At 45.2% G+C, this 15,337-nt stretch overlaps 1 protein-coding gene across 2 annotated transcripts in view; it reads right to left on the reverse strand.

Annotated features, from left to right (window-relative positions):
- SGSM1 (small G protein signaling modulator 1) overlaps window positions 1-15,337 on the reverse strand; it is a 1,153,128-nt gene that overhangs the window by 222,630 nt on the left and 915,161 nt on the right. For both annotated transcript variants that reach the window (XM_078667338.1, XM_078667339.1), the window contains one exon: window positions 15,164-15,292. In XM_078667338.1, coding sequence (XP_078523464.1) covers window positions 15,164-15,292 — 129 coding nt within the window. The remainder of the gene's footprint in view (window positions 1-15,163; window positions 15,293-15,337) is intronic.

Genomic DNA, 15,337 nt, shown 5'->3' on the forward strand with positions numbered 1-15,337 from the left:
GAACAGATGAGTGAGCAGTTGCACAAGCAACGTAAAATGGCGATAGATAAATGCTATCCAGTTTTGTCGCGTCCCAAGAAGGATGCAGCAAAAGACCTTAAGGAAGACCAGTTAATGGGCCATTTGTTAAGTTCACCACCCCCCTATGCACAAACAGCCACGGCGCCTCCGCAACCCTTAGTTGCGCCGCCCATGGTTGTTATGCCTGCTCCTCTACAGCACCCACCAGCTGCTCTTCAGCTGGCTTCCGCTCCTCAAGGCACACCGACTACATCTACTTTGCTTGTGCCTTCTACGACTTTGCCTAGTGCACCTTCGATTTCTCATAATGCTCCCTCTGCTATTGCCTCTACTTCAGCCTTATCTCACCCTGTTTTTCCACCCGTTCTCCCTTCAGTTTCTCCTTCCGTTCGACAGAAAATGGCCAGCACTGTAACTAATATTTTCTCACCTCTTTTCGGGTCGCCTACTACGACCCCTAACACGGAACGAAGACAGTTGCGAAGTCAACTGCCTGACTACCAAGAGAGAGATGTATTGAATCGTTTAGCTCGTACATGGATTATGGATACTGTAAAATATGACGTTGAATCTGTCATGAAAGTTTTCCTTCAGTGGGAAGCACCGACACAGAGATATGTTTTTGAACAAATGTGTGTTTTCCTCTGTGAGGATTTGGAAGACAATGATTTAGAACGCAACCCGCAGGAGTTGTGTCGTGTACGGTTCAAGTTTGGGGAAGGAATGATCGTAGGTCCCGATGTCCAAAAAGCGGTTGAGATATTGTTGTCTTATCGGAGTAAACGGAACACTTCTGGTTCGCAATCTGAGCGCGATACACCTAGGAAATAGGCGCGACAGTATACCATGAGAGAAGTCCCCCCTCAATGGAGAGAGGGTGATGCAACGGCTAATCCACCTATCCTGCCACACTTTCAGCGTGTGTGGGTACATGTCCCATGGAAGCGAGCTGAAGTTTTAGCACTTAAACAGACATTACCTGATCCGCGTAAAAACCCTGCAGGATATTACAAAGAGTTGTCGCAGACTGCTGGGTCATGTGTAATGAATTTAGCCGATATCGATATGTTATTTGGGAACGTTGTTCCACAGCCTTTATGGGGACAGATTCGTCACACGGATCATGATCAGGAATTAGGTGACTCATGGGCTAACATTACTGCGGCAGATGCCCTACAAGTTGGTGGCGCTAAGCCTGAACCTTTGATAGCAGAACTGCCTGGTAAAATAATTGATTATATGAAAAAGATAATGCCTGAAATACGCGTGAATTGGGATAAACTGTCTGCATGCAAACAGAAGAAAGATGAAACGGTGTCTGATTTCTTCACCAGATTTGAAGAAACTTTTGTCGACCACAGTGGTCAAGATATGAACACAGAAGGTGGTCAGAGACTGTTCGTCGATAAATTCGTGCACAATTTGCTTCCTGAGTTGTGCAAAAAGTTAAAGGACTCGGAAAGTTCTTGGGCAGTCTCGTCTTCGGCACAGATATTAGCTACAGCACAGTATTACGAAAATCGAGACAAAGACGAGAAAGATAAAGTAGAAAAGAAAACGAAAGAGTTGAAAACGAAGGTCTTGTTACAGCAAGCATATCCACCACGTGGTGGTGGCGGTCAAAATAATAACGGTCAGAATAATTACCAGAGTAATTTGCAGCAGCCTCAACAATATCAGAGGAACTCGCAAAGGATCGAGTATTGTCAACCACGTGTTTCTGTAGGTCCCAACCAATGTTCGTATTGCAAGGAGGAAGGTCATTTTAAATATAGTTGCCCTATCCTACTACAGCGCGCGAATGGCGCTTCTGGTGTAAGAGGTCGAGGTGCTCAGCAAGCGCCTAGAGGAAGAGGACACGGGAATACCCCCCGGAACGAACGTCCCCTTCCACCTCAAAATTCCATGAACAAGTATGATCAGCAGAATAACACATCTGGTAGGACAGCTCAGTACTATACGAATGATTACTATACAGAAAGTGAGAATTGGGAGAGTAATGATTGCTAGGACAGCCATAGACAAAGAGAGGGAGTTGTTTCAGTTCCAGTAGATCAGAGCGGACCATACGTTGAGGTGATTACATCAGGTGTGTCAGAACCTTTTCTGTTGGATACTGGTGCTACGAAGAGTTCCATTAAGCACTCAAAACTCCCTGGCGCACATTTGTCTGGCGAAACGAATGTATCAGTAGGTTTTTCTGGCGCCCCGGTTACAAATCCAATTTCTGACCCTTTAACTCTTTCTGTTGGTCCCCGTGAATTAGAAGCACCCCTTATTCTGACAACAGGTTGTGGTGAAAATTTGTTGGGATTGGATCTGTTAAAAAGATTGTATGCGACTCTGTACTGTTCTCCCTCGGGAGTACAACTCACTTTAGGTACGAAAGTGGTTTCTGCCATGTATTTGTCGAGAGACAAACTTCCAACAGAGTTGTCGTTTCTCCCGGACATTCTTTGGGCCACTGGTCCTAATGATGTCGGTCTTTTAGAAATTCCACCATATGTTGTAACACTGAAAACCAATGTTCAAATGCCACGAATTCCCCAATATAGAATTTCTAGTGAAGGCGAGAAAGCTTTGCTAGCGATCGTTCACGAGTTAATTGAAAAAGATGTGATTGAAGAGACAAGAGGCAACGTTTGCAATAGTCCTGTTCTACCTGTTTTAAAACGAACTGACCCATCTCAGCCACGGGTGTACAGATTTGTGATCGATCTCAGAGAGGTGAAAAAAATAGTTGTGCCACAATTTCCAGTTGTCCCCGACATTACCACATTATTAACTATGATTCCAGCCTCTGCCTCTTGGTTTTCGGTGATTGACCTGAAGAATGCTTTCTTCAGCATCCCGATCGCCGAGGAGAGCAGGGATATTTTTCCCTGCAGTTTAGGAGGTCTAAGCTTCCGTTTTAAACAAGCTCCTCAGGGCTACTGTGAAAGTCCGTCAATATACAGTCAAGCTCTAAAAACACAGCTTGATACGATTGTTTTGCCAAAAGGTGCTACTCTCGTACAGTATGTTGACGATTTGCTTATAGCTGCGGATACTGAGGAAATTTGCAAGAAAGCAACAATGTCATTGTTATGCCATCTGTGCGATTTCCATCACAAGGTGTCACTTTCCAAGCTTCAATACTGCCGACAAGAGGTGACCTACTTAGGTCATCTCTTATCGAAGGAGGGAAGGAAACTGACCCCAGAGAGAATTCAGGCAATAGCGAAATTGAGTGTGCCAAGAACACAGAGAGAAATACGTGCTTTCTTGGGCATTACATCATATTGTAGACAATGGATCCCTAATTTTTCGTTATTGGCCAAACCTTTGGTGGCGTTAACGTGTAAAGATACACCCAATCCCGTCCCTTGGTCTGAAGAGTGTCAAACGAGTTTTTCCGAATTACGCACAGCATTATGTTCGGCTCCGGTGTTAGGTAACCTCAACTACAGTAAGCCTTTTACATTGTACGTCCACGAGAAGGAAGGTTGCGCATTATCAGTACTGAATCAGTCATTTGGGGACAAACAACGTCCATGCGCGTATTTTTCGTCGACTTTGGACCCGGTAGCTAGAGCATTGCCAAGTTGTCTAAGAGCCACAGCAGCAGCAGCTGTTTCTATTCGACAGTCTGCTGGCCTGGTCATGAATAATACACTAGTCGTGATGGTCCCACATGCAGTAGACACATTGTTAAATAGAACCAAGACACAGCACTTAACCAGTGCTCGATTGTCAGGGTACGAACTGACTTTGCTAGCAAGTCATGTGCACATTCAAAAGTGCAACACCCTTAACCCAGCCACGTTTTTACCATTCATAGAAGAATCAGATGCTTCAGAACAGCATGATTGTCTTTATAGAACAGAAGAAGAGACGAAAGGAAGAGTAGACCTCTTCGACACTCCTCTTGCTGAATGTGATGGTACATTGTGGGTGGATGGTTCATGTTTCAAGCTTCCGAATGGCGATACGACTGCAGCATATGCTGTCACGACTTTGCACATGATTGTTGAAGCTACACGCATCCCACATAATTCAGCTCAGGCAGCGGAGCTAATTGCACTCACGAGAGCATGTGTGTTGTCGAAAGGAATGAAAGTGACTGTCTACACCGACAGCCAGTACGCTTTTGGTGTGGCTCACAGTTTTGGACGATTGTGGAGAGAACGTGGGTTCCTGACTTCGCATGGAGCTAAAATTAAGCATGGTCAGTTGGTAAATGAGCTTCTAGAATCACTGACTTTGCCTTTACAAGTGGCGATTGTGAAATGTAGTGCTCACAAGAAGGTGACTGATGATGTTGGTCGTGGGAATGCATTTGCTGATGAGACCGCTAAAGAAACGGCAAAGAATGTGATGAGCCGAATGTATGTTGCAGGCCCTGAAAGATGGACTGGTGATGTTGGAATATGTGAGGACACGATAGAAAGTGTGAAGTCCATCCAAGCTGAGGCCACAGAGAAAGAGTTGAGCACGTGGAGAGAGAGTACAGGTAGAATGGATGCAAACGGTTGTTGGATTGAATCGACAGAACATCAGAGATGGTTGTTACCCGATGCATATGTGTTTGCAGTAGTCACAATGGCTCATGGAATGGCTCATATCAGCGTGAAAGGGATTTGCGAGTTGTTGGCCCCAGTGTGGAAGAATTCAGGGATTCCCAAGTGTGCAGAGAATGTTGTCAAGAATTGCATGGTGTGTCTGCAACACAATCCTGGTAGGGGAACCCCAACTCCAGCTGGTCATTTTGCACCTCATACGTATCCGTTCGAGGTTTTGCAGCTAGATTTCATACACATGGAGAGGTGCAACAACTTAAAATACGTGCTCGTTGTTGTTTGTGCTTTCTCAAAATGGGTAGAAGCCTATCCCCTAAAGGACAATACTGCCTTGTCCACAGCGAAAGCCCTTGTGAAAGAGTACTTCCCTAGATTCGGAATGCCTAGAATGGTCTGGTCTGATAATGGGAGTGAATTTGTGGGTCGCGTGATGAAGAAAGTGTGTGAAGGGCTAGGTATTAGGCAGAAGTTTCACGCTCCAAATCACCCCCAATCAGCTGGATTAGTAGAATGTTACAATGGCACTTTAAAACTTAAATTGGCCAAAATCCAAGCGAGCACAGGTCTTAAATGGCCTGACGCTCTACCCTTAGCACTCCTATCCACCAGAATGACTGTGCATTCGCGAGTTAAACTTAGCCCTTATGAAATTGTCTTTGGCCGGCCAGCCAACATATGGGGAGTGCCTAGGCCCACGAAGTTCAGCGAGCTAGAACACCCTATTTTGCTTGATTACCTGTATGAATTGACGGCTAAATTGCGTGTTTTGCATCAACAGGTCAACGACACCCTGCCTCCGGTCTCTGAGACTCCGGGACACAGCATTGACCCTGGATCCTGGGTGCTGGTGCGGAACTTCCAGAGGACTAAAAACGACCAGCCCAGGTGGACAGGGCCTCACCTCGTCCTTCTCTCTACCAGATCGGCAGTTCGAGTGGAAGGGAAGAAGGCCTGGATCCACAGGGTCCACTGTAAAAGGGTACCCTTACCTCTGCCCTATGAACAGAGTAAAGAACTTGATGCCGTGCCAAATACGTCCCTTTTAATGATTCACATGTAAAAGGAACTGACTCTGAACAAGAAAACGAAGACATTTTGCACAAGGCTGTGCCACCATCCAAGCGAGTGAACATTACAGAGCCTGACCTTTTGTTCCCAGATCAGACAATACCTGGGAAACGACGGTATAATTTGAGACCGAGAAAAATGAACTAATAAAATCATTTCTTTTGCAATTTGAGACTAAGATCCATGGACAAATAAAAAGATATCTCTTTTTCCCCCAAGTACTATTTTTGAAAGTGCAGCTCTCCCATCTAAGAAACTTGCTCATTTTTGTTTTTCGAACCGCCATCCGGGTTCCGCTGCTAGGGCCGCGGTTGATTAAAAGTCTTTGGGGTGCAGCTAACGACGTTAGGTCGGTAGTTCTGGTTGGTCCAAGGGAGTTGCCCTAGACTGACGGAAGCATCCCTTAGCAGAGGCAACCTCCCACCGCGGGCAGCACTTTAGAGAGGATGGAGTTTCCCGATGTGGAGAGACCTGCCAAACAAATGAACTTTAAGCAGAGACTGTGTAACACGATGACAAAGAAAAGTTTTATAATACTGTGTATTTTTATGCTATTCAGTGTCATGATATTTTTAATAAGTTCTGTTTTATTCTCCTTTCGTGTAACATTTGCACCCACTGCATCACCCATACCTCCTACTACTGTTTCCTCTCATTCTTTCCACCCCCTTCCTGGCCATGAATACAATAGAAGATTAGAGTTCATTAATAACTCCTTCATTCAGCTATTGCACCAGCACCAGCTAGTGATGAACACAACTGACTGTTGGGTTTGTGGCCTTATGCCTCACACTACGGATAAAGGTATCCCTTATCTAGTTTTGCCTTTCAGTCGTAATGGCTCTGTATGGGCATACAGAACGATGTTCATATATGCACGTGAAATCCAACCCCTACGTTCTGTAAAAGACAACCTCAAGACTAGCGCCCTGGTAAAAGGCATAGTTGACATGATTAAGGAAGTAATTTCTTATGAAGATACTCCTGATGATGAGATACTTGCATATGTAAATTGGAATGTGACCGGATATGAAGCCACTCTCAGTGAGAGACAGCAAGCTAAAGGATCATCCCCAATATGGATCGTACCCCATCAGGGTCACCTGTGTCTGCAAGGTATTGGCAGGAATCCCAGAGCTCAGTTAGGGAAGAGTGTCTGTACAGAAACATATGTCTTTGGATCTCAGACTTCCCCAGCGTTTTTAGCAGCTAAGGGTACTTATTTTATCTGTCATGATAGAGCCTACACATGGTTGCCCCCTGACTTTTCGGGCTCATGTTTTGTTTCATTCCTGTTACCTCCTACCTACACAGCAGCGGCGGATTACCACAGGACAAGGGTAGTTAGAGGTGTCTTGAGTAAAGAGGACACTGCAGGTCAAGAATTTGGGGACTTCGCAAAGGGTTTTCTGCCGTTCTGGGGATCCATGGCTAACAGTAGGAACATAAGACAATTGACAAGGGTAGTTGAGTCCACCGTGACTGAAACTGCTGGTGCCCTTAGTAACTTGACTGCTGAGCTCCAGTCGGATCGTCTTATGACCCTTCAGAACAGGGTCGCCTTAGATGTCATCCTTGCAGACCGAGGTGGAGTATGCAGATTGATCCAATCAAGTTGTTGCATTTTTATCCCAGATAATGCTCCAACAGTGTACCAGGCCATCTCCAAACTACATAAGATTTCCGAATCTATTCATGTGGATAAAGGAGATTGGTTATTGATGGGATGGTTCTGGGAACTGGTATCCGCCTGGGGATGGAAAATTCTAATGGTCATTGGGATGGTCTTAGCCATTCTTTTCCTGTTCTGTCTATGCATACAGTGTGCTCCTGCAATATATGGCCTCTGTGTTACATCATGTGTAAGGAAACCTGTGTCAAGAGATGAACTAAGTACTAGAATGATGTTACAGCAACATCTCAATAACTTTAGGGATATAGATCTGGACTCAGACTAACATGAGGATAGATTAATTGCCTATGTAAGGGCAAAAGGAGGGATTGTAGTACTGAAAATTCTGGACTCGTGTAATGTGTCTGCACTCGAGAATAAAACTTCATCGTAAATTGACGAATTTAGTACCAAAAGACCGAGAATGACGAGTACGTCCTGTACAGGTATTTTCAGCATATTCAAGTGACGATTTCACTTTGAAATCGTCACTCTCGTTCAGAACCCTCGGCTTCCATTTTGTGTATGGCAGCCATTTTGTGAGTTGCCCTTTACATAGGCCTTAATCCAGCTGAATTCAATTCCACAAGGACACATACTCCTTAATCGACTTTTCCATGACCTGTGCAAGTTGGAACCATTGCCCCAGGCCGAACTCGTTAGGTCAGTTCCCCTCCCAGTGGCCGAGCAAGATAGCATCTAGGCTCAACCAGCCATAAAACCATTTCAGCGCGCACACCTGCCGTATCTTGCTCACATCTGTCTCTACTCTTTTGCTTCACTTACTTTATGATGGGGAGGTGCCTGTTTTATTGGGGGTCCACCGATATCTGATGAAATGTTGGGCCTTGCCAGGTGATTTGTTATGGGCAGCACGACGTGAAATATGTACATGTCATCATGATTCTGCTTTTTCTTTGTATTTGAAATATGTTAACGATTTACTTTACAACCAAGAATGTTTTGCCTGAAGCTTAAAATTGTGTATAAGAAGAGAAGCCTGACTTTGTAAATTCGAGCAGTCTCCTGAGAATATACTTCCCGTGTTGTACTTCTAGGACACTTGTTACCTTGGTTGCAGCCAATAAACTAATCTTTGACTTCACCTAGAAGACTCCGAGTTTCTGTGGTCTGAATCAGGAAAAGGACTCGAGGTCTTTGGGTGTGTATTCCCTGACACCGCTGGGTTACCGGTTAAGTACCGGTTCTGAAAAACCCAGTACCTCACCAGCTTAACAGATGAAGTCTATTTGGATTGCCAGCTCACGTGCCCATGCTAAATATTCATTTTTTTAAATCTAAACACAAAAATCGTGCGTCCTCAATTATTAATCGCATAATGTTTTCATTGATTTTACTTTTTCGGATATAAATGGCTTGGATGAGTAACGCTACGAAGATTACACACGCCGAGGTTCTTTGTAGTATAAGTTAAACAAGCATTGGGAAAGCCAAAAACTAAAGCATAATTATAGCAATTTCCCTTTTTGATAATTGCAGTAGTGTGTGCCTTCACAGCAGACCCATAAACGATTTCCTACAAAATCCTCTTCCACACCATGTCAATTCAGTGCAGTATAACACGCGCACAGCATTTTGGGCAGCTAACCGAGACTCTCTCGATGGGAATATGGGCTTTAGTAGGTAGTCAACCTCGAGGGCAATTCCTTGCGAATAGCGTTACCAGATAGCATCTTGTGTGGCGTTCAAAGGGCTGCATATACCACTGAAGCTATGCGAGCGGGGCCACATCTACAGCAAAGAGGAAAGAAAAATTATCAATGGTAATTTTTCCATTCTGGAGGCCTGAAGAAAGACTTCACAGGAATAAGTCTTTTAAAGAGGCGCGGGAGGGCAAAAGGGCGCAGCAGGGCACTAATTTTTAAATACTACATATCCCAGTTTGCCCTGCGGGTACTCTGGCCTCGCGCCAAAACAAAGGCACAGTCATACGCTGGGTGGCAGCTTCGGTTATAGCTCTGTGGGCGATTCCCTCAAGAGCCCCAAAACATTTAAATTTAGATCCAATGCCAAAAGGTGTAGGTAAAATAAAACCCAAAAATGATAAAGAATAAAGTAATGAACTATGAAAGTGGGTTTGATGCGGGGTGATTAAACAAAATGGTGTGAAAGTACTGTTAATAAGTAGCCTTGGCCCATGTTCAGCCACGTTGTAGCACTATTAAAGAGACGGGAGGGGGTGAGGGGGTCAATTTTTAGTGCCATATATAAAACCCTTGGATGGACCGTCACTGCCTGTTTGGTAACTTGTAGTGGGCAGCAGGGCGGCACCGGGTGTGGGGGCGTCTGTGTTCCCAGGGCCCTGTTTGAACTTGTACCCCCGGACGTGTGTATTCCCAGTGGCACCAGCCCCCTCACACAAAGAAAATATTATTGGAGAGGATGTGTATTGTCTGCGGCCTGCGGGGACCCCGCCGGCCCCCCAGAGGATGCCTTGACAATGGCATCTGGTCGGGACCCCAGTGTCACCCCCTCCTCCCGGCCCTCCTTAGCCTGCGCCCTGCCGAGAGGGGTTCACACCTGGACGCACGTGCGCTGTGCGCTGCACAGAGGCTTCTGCTACAGAGCGTGTCGGGCATAAGTAGAAGCGGAGTGCTTACTGCAACAGACCGCGCATCACCATGTGAAGAAGCCTGCAGGTGCTGCAGTTGTGGCGTCACGAAGGTGAGGACAGACCTCTGTGGCATCGGCATGTGCGAGGCCAGGCCGGTGAGGGGGGCCGGAGAAGTAAAGACCTGGCAGCACAGAGATGATGCGGCTGATCGTGCAGCGGAGGCCAGGCAATGACGTGTGGGTGGGACTGCAAGCCAGTGGAGGAGAAGGCTGCAGGTCACTGCCCAGGTAGAGAGAGGAAGAGTACGTGTGCTTGCAGTCAAGAGGCCAGCACAGGCCCGTCTGTAGCGCAAGGTCTACCCTCCCTCTAGTGGTGACAAGGTGGAAGTGCGCAGGAGTACCGGCTGAGACAGAAGAAGTGTCTCCAAAAGCCCAGTACAATGCATTACAAGGAGGAAGAGAAGCGGCGAGACGATGTGCGCATGCACAATCTGCTGTCGGGGAGTGCACATCTCCTGTCTCCCTTCGGACACAAAACCGACAACAATAGATCTCGCTAGGCGAGACCTAAAAACACATCCCACAAAGGCCACACTCACAAACCAAACCCTTTGAACCAGACACACCAGTAATATACAGCTTAAGCGTTCTATCCTTCACAAGTGAGGTAACGTATGAAAACATGCACCACTTTTGCCATAATGCATCACACCAAACATCTTTCCATACAGGGCACAATACAGTACCACACCCATGCAACCAAGCCAAGCCCAGCCCATGAAGCAGTGTGCAACCAATCCATCAAAGTGCGTTGGATTCTCAACAGGGGTATGAAACACTCATTAAACGTAACTACAGTGAAATACACTGCAGCGAGACCAACTCGCAGGATACCCTCAACAGTTACAGAACCATTCTGTGCTGCTTCGCAAGTCAGATCGTTGATTGCCAGGCGCCCAATAAAGGAACACTCTCCGTCCTTGACATTCACCTTTTTCTTGTCTTACTTATGACCCACCTGCAGATAGTGTTTGTTACCAACCACTTTGAAGTTCTTGTGTACTTTTAGATTTAATCTGTGTTATATAGTTGTGAGGTATTTGCTGTGCAAGTGGTGCCTGTATGTGTAGCCTGACTGGGAGATGATGTGTGCTGTTTTGTGTTCTGGAGTTCAAGTTTTCCCATTAGAATCAGAAAGGGACCTAGTTAGGGGAATTGCTGGGGTGGAGGTTTAAGGATTACTGCATTTCTAAATCGGATTGTCTATTTTAGTCTTTAATAAAGCATGTTAAACGCCTGGTTTATTGTATATTAGCCAACATGTTAACAGTGAAAGATGAGGGGTCACCCAAGTGGTTACTACTCCCAACCGGGGTTGCTTGCTGGCTGACACCACCCCAATTTTCCCGAGGGCATAACGGTAAATGTTGTCACAGATAGTTTTTGCTCACAGTAAATTCAATTCACTGTTTGCCAAAAATATGAAAAGATGATCATTCTGTCGCAGTGCATACTTTCTCATTAACACACTCAAATATGATACATTGAACTGGATTCAAGTGTGCTTTAATGCCGATTCACTCTACTCGATTCCAGTGTGCTTGAACCAACCCCTGTTGCCTCAATGCTTTCTTCACTTTGTGTTAATCTTTAAATCACAGAGCATGTCACGCACTTGTCCCTGACGTACTCATTGTAGAAACTTTAAGTAGTGGAGACAGTTTGCCTAGCTAGACACTTGAGTAAGGAATAATTTGCTCTCTGCACTGACCCGTATCACTTGCACTCTGCTGCCCGTCGTAATGTGCAGGCAGCGTCGCCCAGGAGAAAAACCAAAGACCTCTCCTTTCGCCAGCGGCCTGCTGATGGATGGGATTAGACTTTGGCATCAGACGCCGGCAGACCTTTTAAACAAGCGCGGTGAAAGTGGTTAGGCCGGTGCAGCTTCGGGACGGCTTTCACATTAGAGCAAAACAAATGCAGCGTCCCGCGAGTTGTGCGAGTGTGTCCGTTTCTGAATGGGTACGCGTGCATATGTTTTGTCAGTCTCCGAAGAACTAACAAGCCCGCGAGCAAAAGAGACACTGTGCGGTGCGCGTGCACATCGGCTGTCCAGGCTCTAGCTGGAAGAGGCGCCATGAGCGTGCACATGGGCTGTCTGAAAGAGACGCTGGGAGCGTGCACATGGGCTGTCCGGGTACCGTGAGCGTGCATATCCCTGTCCCCCTTCGGCCACCAAACCGACGAATATAGGTCTCACCAAGGCGAGCAGCACACGCGCTGTGTCACTAGGTGAGACTTAAAAATGGGGGCAGTGACCACTGAGCACCTCCGGCATGGATTCTGCAGAGGTGTCTTCTAGGCTTCTTCTCTCCTCGTGGCAGAGAAAATAGGATGGAAAAAAGGGACAGCGACTGTTGAACAATCTTCGGAATTGATTTTCATAAGATAGGGTTTCTTATGACATGCTGCCCAGCCTCCCCAATGAATGTAGGGGTCCCAGCTGCGGCAGCCTCCCTTTAAACCTCAAACCCCCCCTCAGGGGATGATCTCAAAAGTAACCACAGCTTTCTATTGACTGCTTGGGGTTCACTCCCTTTCTTGCTGGTTTTATGCTTTTCACATCCCCTACTTCCCCTTCTCCGCCACGGGGCAGAGGTACCATTTCCTAATACCTTTTTGCAGCCTTTCCCGGGCGTGCCCTTTGTCCGGGCCTTGGCGGGGTTTCTCCTCCGGCCCCTCCAGCCCCTTGTGGGTGCAAGTCTTACCCTATCTCAGCAACCCTATCAATTGCTACCAAGTGTAGGATGAATGTAGTAAGCTGTGTTAGAGAATGTGCTGACACCCAGAGAATAAACTGCAGCTTGAAGACTGCTTTACTCATGTCCACACATGGATGAAGTGCAAACTAACTCTGCCCGACGGCCTCTAAATTGTAGCGTTTTACTTCTAGGGTCCAGCATGTCACAACTGCTGAAGTTTGACAAGTCTATCATCATACCTTTCCCCATCACCATTATGCCTAGCCCACAGCCTGCGAGACATCTACGAAGAAAAATACAATGTGTCCACCGCACGTAAACTAAGCACAGTCAAAACTGCATTGTTTGACCTTTGCACCCTTCAAAGGATTTTCCCTCTGGTACAACTACCGATTTATATGTATTTTAGTTAAAACATTCACCTATTAAATTAACCACAGGCACAGTTTTAAAAGTGCAGTTTTTTGGAGATGAAGCAGATTCGGAGAGAAGTAGTCAGGTCTTCCGGAGACGAAAAAAATCTAGATTGCACAATTATTTTCAAGGACTGAAAAGACTTGCTGACCTAGCTTCAGATATTTCACAGCTGTACAACTACATAGGTTCCTCCAGCAAACTAATTTCACCAGGTTCTCCTGGTTAATGCAGTTGTACTCTCCTACATGTACTACAGCAAGAGACAGGAATTTGGGAATACGGCCCGTCTCATTCTGGGTCTACGATAGACCGAACTCATCACCTATGGAAGATTTAAAATGCTATAAGGTATAATCTAACAACAGGAAATATACCACTCTGTAGGTAAAGAGGGAGAGACAACTGTGGTGACAGGAAAGGCTCATGTGCTAGTTGTACACTACCTGTCCCAAATTGTGCACTGACAGCCTTCTAACTGGTCCACCTGTATATTTGGGCCTGTGTTTGCTCGGGACAGACATATTTGTTTTACTGCTGTGGAATTAGAATACCAGCACCAGAAGAGCGGAGAAGGTCCGTCTACAGAGACAGCTACAGACCGCTTCTATTTAAATTGTGTACTACTGGGGAGATGGGGGAGACCACTGTTAATAGTGGTAAGACAATTGAGACCCTCTACAATAGATGTAAAGCCACTGGAACCAGTCCTGAAGAAGTTAGCAGTAATCATTGCTTGAATTAAGTTTTGTGTCATTTGTTGCAGGGCAAAACAACCATTTTTGTGGTTACGGAAGATTATGAGTAACAAGGAAGACCATTAAAAAAGAGCACAACTTAAACAATAGAAGTACCTCATCCCACTCAGTGGCTTCCTGAACTCTGAAAGCAACTAAAGAAAATAATACATCTCCATAAACTCAGCAAGAAAAGAACCTACTGAGGAACCGGTAGCAGATCTGTAGCCTATCAGACACAGAAAGCTCCTTTGTCCAGGTCGCGGTTTATTTCTTTAAGTTCTCAGTGGCTCACCAGGTTCCCTATCTTGTTGGACATATTTTTGCTCTTTGCAAAAACATAAAAAACGTTGACAGGTACAAAAAAAAATTCTGGGACCAGCCTGCTCTGCATCGGCCTCCCTTAGTGTCTACTTCCACGTTGGACGTCATGAGGACATTGTTCATCATTTTTTATGTTTTCCTTTGGATTAACCACAACAAGTTTCTTTTTTCATTTCACTGATATTTCACTTTTCCCAATATCTTTTAATCTCCTTTTCCATTTATCTACATTTGCCTCACATTTTCCTTATTTCAATTATCCCTACATGCTTACACTTAGGTGAAAAACAACAAGTGCTTAACTTCTATAGCTGCACTGTTTGGTTGGTTTGTTACATGTGTCGCCTTATTCACGTTCTCTGAGGAGAGCTTCATACCTCTAGTCAAGAATATCCTTCCTAAAACCAGTTTACTTTTGTGGATAATTTTTCGGCTGTGTTGGGGCCCAGTCACAGTACTTACTAATTACCTTCTGTCCAATAACCTGTCAGTAGGAATCCCAGCAATTCCACTCAATCCCTTACAAATATATCATCACAAAACATTACAATACATTTTGGGAACACAAACATATTTCAACAGTAAATTCACATATTTACCATGGATCAATAAACGAGCTAGATAAATCTTAATTTCCTTGTTCAGTCGGATTCTCCCAACTCTCTACTCCTACATGCACACTGCTAAGACCAAACACAAACCTTTCATCTGGATGCTATCCAAAATATTCTTTGCATCAGCAACTGTGCTTATTTAATAGCTATTAAGTATATGTTTTATCTAACTATCCTGTGGTATCATTTTAGTGTTCACATATTTTTAATACGAACAGACATACATTAGATTTTGTGGGAAAACAGAGCAACTTCGGGTTCTGGCACCATCAGCAGCATGCTACATAGTACGGGAAATGTAGAAGTATAATTTTGGCAAATACTTAAATGTTTTCTTCTACTATTTAAAAACAGCCTAATTGCCTGCTTCGCACTTTATCATTTTAACAGGAAAAAATAGATATTGAAAAAGACTCACCTCCTTCCTCTCTGCTTCCGTCATACCGAACTGATAGTGTCCCAGGAGGAAAGGCCAAACATCCTTGCGGATCTCAGGCTGAATTCCTCCATAATAAATAAGACGCAACAACTCCTTCTCTTCGTAACTCTGTAAGTGTCACCATCAAAAAACATACAAACACAAAAGAGATAA

Source organism: Lissotriton helveticus, chromosome 11 (genome assembly GCF_964261635.1).
Source record: "Lissotriton helveticus chromosome 11, aLisHel1.1, whole genome shotgun sequence".
NCBI classification, from domain to species: domain Eukaryota; kingdom Metazoa; phylum Chordata; class Amphibia; order Caudata; family Salamandridae; genus Lissotriton; species Lissotriton helveticus.